The 5490-nt window shown below is 37.5% G+C and overlaps 1 protein-coding gene across 1 annotated transcript in view; it reads left to right on the forward strand.

Annotated features, from left to right (window-relative positions):
• Nucleotides 1-1198: 1198 nt before the first annotated feature.
• Nucleotides 1199-5490, forward strand: part of MED14 (mediator complex subunit 14) — a gene marked incomplete at its 5' end in the record, with an annotated part of 26015 nt that continues 21723 nt past the window's right edge. Inside the window, 4 exons of the mRNA XM_010167130.1 lie at nt 1199-1331; nt 1710-1817; nt 2640-2772; nt 3251-3401. Of these exons, the coding sequence (XP_010165432.1) occupies nt 1199-1331; nt 1710-1817; nt 2640-2772; nt 3251-3401 (525 nt within the window). The remainder of the gene's footprint in view (nt 1332-1709; nt 1818-2639; nt 2773-3250; nt 3402-5490) is intronic.

Here is a 5490-nt window from a genome sequence, read left to right on the forward strand (position 1 = left end):
CCAACCAAAACCATTCTGTGATTCTATGATTATGTATGCCTTTTGTTCTGTGGCTCACTGCAGTGCCAGATCTCTTAATCAGTTGTTATTTAGTCCAAGTAGTGGTAGACATTGAGACAACCTTTTTTACAGGAAGGGTGGCTATAAACTGGACTAGGCTATTACAGAATTGCAGAGAATAAGACTGGCATGGACCCAGTCCATGCTTTTAACTAAAGAAAAGTTAGGCATGTGTAAACCATACCCTGCAGACCTAGATCAAAGATGTTTCTGAAAAATCTTAGTAGAGCCATTTTTGTCTAGTGAAAGTGTAAATGAGCTCTTCAGTTTTTTCAGCTAAACTAACTAAACATTTCAATGACTTAATTTCTGGTTTGGGGTTTTGTTTGTTTTAAGAGCATATCTGGGATGCTTTTGAAAATGAAACTGTGAGTTAAAATGGTTAAAATTTCTATAGGAATATTCCTTTTTCTCTATAATTGTAAAAGTATATGGCATATTTTGTTAAATGATTGAGAAGATTGACCCACAGGTTATAGTAAGGACTTGTAGTAAATGTTTTGCTCTGCCACTCATTCTCTTTGAAGACCTTGATTACATAGTTTTGACAGTCCTTGTTCCCAGTTCTCGAAACTGATAGGAATCACGAAGGTGTCAGGATATATATGTTAATTAGATAAATAGTGTACATGATCTTTGCTTGTTTGCATATATATAAATTATGCAAAATATTATCTTCCTCACATGGAAACTGAGTTATTACATTTTAATGTGTTTCTAGCGCTAGATTTCAGCCTGGGCCGAGATCATGTTCTGAACCTCTTTTGAATATTGCTTAAAGTATTCATTGTTGATATAGCAAAGAATTGAAAACCTTAAGCCAGACATTTTGTTTGTGTAACTTGTCAGGCCAGTAGTCTGCTCAATGTTACTGTGTATTGTAGTAGCACAAGTGTTAACAAGTTGTCGTGCCTAAAGTGCTGCTGTTCAGGACAGTTTGGTACATCTGTCCACGCTGCTTATTGACAGCGGTTCTGTTGCAGAAGCAACTGTGAAGTCTTCCAAGAGTTGCACAGAAACATCCGCAACAGAGCAGAAACCATAGGGGAATAATCCATTGTGAGTGCCAGGAGCCACCATACTGGTATTTTGGGGCATCTGAGGAGACTGAGTGAGATAAAACATCTATTTTTTTTCCTTAGCCAATGGCCGTGTGAAGTTCCGAGTTGAGGGTGAGTTTGAAGCCACCTTGACAGTGATGGGTGATGACCCTGACATCCCCTGGCGCCTTCTCAAACTGGAAATTTTGGTTGAAGACAAGGAAACTGGTGGTAAAAAAAAAAAAAATCAAACCTTTACACTTTCTTTTTAACATGATGTTAATCTGATGCTGTATAAGTCTTGTTTATGCTGGATCTTTTGCATGTCACAACTTAAGATAATGTAACTGTATATACTTGTCCTGTTTTCACCTTGCCCAATATGTTTTTAATACCTTAACAGTGGTAGACTGTGACAGTGTAGGAGACTGTCTGAAATTTCCAGAGTAAACCAAGGATTTTTGTTGTTTCGTTGTTGGTTTCCATACCAGAAGTTCTGCTATGGAAATTGCTCAGTATAGTTTTATCTCTTTCTTTTTAAATTTATTTAATTATTTCAAATACCTAGTTTCTTGATGCCTAATATGAATTATTTTTAATTCATGAAAGATGGTCGAGCCTTGGTTCACAGCATGCAGATCAACTTCATCCATCAGTTGGTCCAGTCACGGCTGTTTGCTGATGAAAAGCCACTTCAGGACATGTACAGCTGTTTGCGTATCCTTTTGAAAGTTACCTCTGAACAACCTGTTTATTGTAGCCTTGCTCTTCCTAGTAGCTGGAGGTCAAGAAACTTGGATTCCCTATTAAGCCAGGGGGAAATGTCTGTACATGGAGTGAAAAATGATAGCCTTGGAAACAGTTATTCTTGGGTGCCAGCATGTAAAATTTGGTTTTACACACTTAATCAGCAAAGGTGAAGTTGAGGTACCCAAGACAGCAGGCTGTGTGGTGAGTCAGTGCAGCAGCAGCTGGCTGCACGTGCTAATTGCAGAGATAGCATACAGTGCTGACTTGGAAGCCACGGGAGCTGGCAGTTCTTGCTACCAAGAACTGCAGTAAGCTGATGATGGTGTGTTAACTGTATTGCACCTGTGTGAATAATAAAAAGAGATATAGCACGTGCAGGAGGTAGTGCAGTGATTTTCTACGTGCAAAGAGTGAATTGCTTGACAATGTGAAATGGTTTTCAGTGAAACAGTTTCTGCAGAAACAAACAGAATCATGTCATTTTAGGGTGACCATGGGAGATGGGCTTAGTGGTGACTGGAGGATGAATTGAATTTCCTTGTTACAAAACATAGCTATTGTGACACTCTTGTCTAAAACTCTGCCCTAGGTAAGGGGGGCGGGGGGGTGGTTAAAATAAAACAAAAAAAAAACTTTGAAAAATATTTGATGATGTTTTTGTGTCTTTGTCTCTGGATTAGTACCTTAGTGTGTTTTCAGACAGCACCTTGTCTGACTTCTGTGACAAATGGATTTATGTAGTGCACAGACTTTTTGGAGGTCTTATATTTTCTTAACTTGGTTTGTTAGACTCCTTCTGCTTAGCACTTCAGTTGGAAGTCTTGCATTCACAAACGCTAATGCTGATCCGAGAACGCTGGGGTGACCTTGTGCAAGTGGAGCGATATCATGCAGGGAAATGTCTCTCGCTCTCTGTTTGGAAGTAAGTTAATTTTAAAAGGACTGTTAACAAACAATAAATGAAATAGCAGAAGTGTTTTCATTTGTACCTAAATGTGTTGCTTGACTTGCAAAGAAGTGAGGGATGTACATTAATGTACAGGAGAACAATGAATACAGTTATAAATTTTCTCATATTTATGCAGATATCTGAATAAATTAATTGGTTCTTTGTCAGTGTTTTACTATATTTCTTGCTTGACTTGCAGATAAAATTTTACAAGGCAATCCAAATGCTCTTCTGATTGTGTTGAATTTGCAGCCATCTAAAACTTCTTTATGTAGTTAGAGTTTACCAACAGTTGTGCATTAAAATGTAAACTAAAAAAAATGCTTTTTTTTTTAATTTAGCTGACATAATCTTATTTTTAACCAGAACTCTCAGAATCAAGGATTAGCTACTGAAAAGCATGTTTTCTGCCATTCCAGTTACATGGTTTAATTATTCTCTTTATTTTAAGTCAACAGGTGCTTGGCAGGAAAACAGGGACTGCATCTGTTCATAAGGTCACTATTAAGATTGATGAGACTGATGTCTCAAAACCCTTACAAATATCTCATGAGCCTCCACTGCCAGCCTGTGATTCCAAACTGATGGAAAGAGCCATGAAGGTAAAGGCTTACTTTGCAGTAGGCATCTAGTTTTATAAATCAAAAACTTTAAAATGCTTTGCATTGTCAGTTTGTTTCACTCTGATACTATTTAAAGAGCTATTTCTAAGATTTCTAGTCAGCAGTTACTCTAAGTTGTGTTGTGTTTATGTTGTGTTCTAAAATTGTTACAAACTATTGGCCTTGACTTTATCTTAAAAATTGCACCTACTTCACAGTGCGTTATATACCACTTCTGAGGCAGAATGCTGAGGCTGGGGGGAGAGGCAAGAGCAAAGCTCCAGCTATGGATAGCATTTGGCTGGAAATGCTTTATGGAGAGCTAGTTCTTCCCTTTCCTGTCTGGGAAATGCTGTGTAAACTTCCTCTAAAAATCAGCCTCCCCATGTTGCTTGAGTTGGCTACCCAGCAGTACTATTCACTTTAGAAAATCTTACATTATGATTTTGAAATCTTGTGCAAAAGAGCTAAGGTGGTTTGCTTGTTATAAGTGTTAGATGAAACTTGGTTTTACATTATCACTAACCAGATAATGTCATGTGGCCTATTGGAATGTGCCTTTGTATTGTTCAGATTCCTGTAAGTTAAAGGTGGGATTGTTGAAATGATCCAAAATGAGTAACTGCAGTCAACTGCCTACTTGGAAAAGGCTTCACTGGTGATAATTCTTGATCTTGGTTAATGATATCTAAGACAAACTGCGTTCTAGGTTTTATAATATGTCTAAGTTCCTCAGCAAGTCTGTCTGTGATGTATCAGGGTGTGTGTTTGTCGTTATTTCTTAGTGTTTGGGTTTTTCAAGAGAGTTAATAAACTGGAGAGTGAATGGTGTAGTTCTCAAACTTTCAGTATAGTTTTTCCACCGGGAAGAACTCCCCAGCTCAGATTCTTCACCTGTCTTACAGAACTTTCTACCGATGACAGTCTTCAGCTACTGTGTGTACTCTGTATTTGAGCCTCTTGGCCCATCTTGTTTGATGACAGTCTTCAGCTACTGTGTGTACTCTTGTGTACTTGCTCTGTATTTGAGCCTCTTGGCCCATCTTGTTTACCAAGTCTGACAGACAAGCGTCTATATGGTGAATGTCAAGAACTTCATATGTTTGGGCTGCCGAGGAATGTGGGAAATTTACTGGAGCATAGTAGTCCTAGAGTAGAAATTCTCTATTAGTATAGTAAAAATATACTAAATTTAATCATTTAATAACCTAAATTAGCATATTTAGGCTACTAAATTTACAGTTAATTTAGTGAAGATACTGTATTTATGCCTAAATCCAGGAAAATGTGCTTTGTGTAGAACATCTGCTGAAGTTCCACTGGAACTGATGCAATCTAAGCTCACTGAATCACGTCTACAGACTGTAGATTAAAATATGAGACCACTGTGAATTTGGGATTTATCAAAGTTAATACTGATTCCCTTTATAAATACTTGCTCTGAGCTTAAAAAATTTATCAGCTATGGTATATACACTGCTGCTCTAGTGTTTGAGTAATGATCTCAGCTGTAATGACGTAGATAGCACACTGTGCTCCTGTTTGTTTAAGATACCATATAAAACAGTGGCACGGACAAATATGTTTGTCTAAGCAGGTTATTATACATTAACCTACTGAAAATTGGATGTAGCTATAGAACCTGTAGTCACCTGTTTGTGAGGAAGATTTAATTCATAGCAGCTGCTGAGTTGAAATGCTCTTGTGGATGAATAATGTGATTTTTAAGGCCTTGTCTTGGAAAGCTGGTCTTCAGGGGAAGGTCATTCTGGTATATACAAAGGCACATGCTGAAATTCTCTGTAATTCTATTCCGGTATAAACCTCCTCTACATTTCTGTCTTACACTAGAACAAAATTATAGTTTAATTCACCTTGAACAGTTTTCAAAGCAGTGAGGTTAACTAGAAAAAGATTTTGTGGTAATCTTAGCTTTGCTTATGCAAAATATGTAAATAATAAGACTGTAATGTGAATGGATATAAATGCAAATGCTTTAATTTAGGTTGCACAAGTAAGCTACAGTGAATATGAATGGTGGCATAAGCTTCAGCACTGGCAGTGCAACAGCCTCTAGATGCTCTAGGTG

This window comes from Antrostomus carolinensis, unplaced genomic scaffold (assembly GCF_000700745.2).
Source record: "Antrostomus carolinensis isolate BGI_N321 unplaced genomic scaffold, ASM70074v2 scaffold10264, whole genome shotgun sequence".
NCBI classification, from domain to species: Eukaryota; Metazoa; Chordata; class Aves; order Caprimulgiformes; family Caprimulgidae; genus Antrostomus; species Antrostomus carolinensis.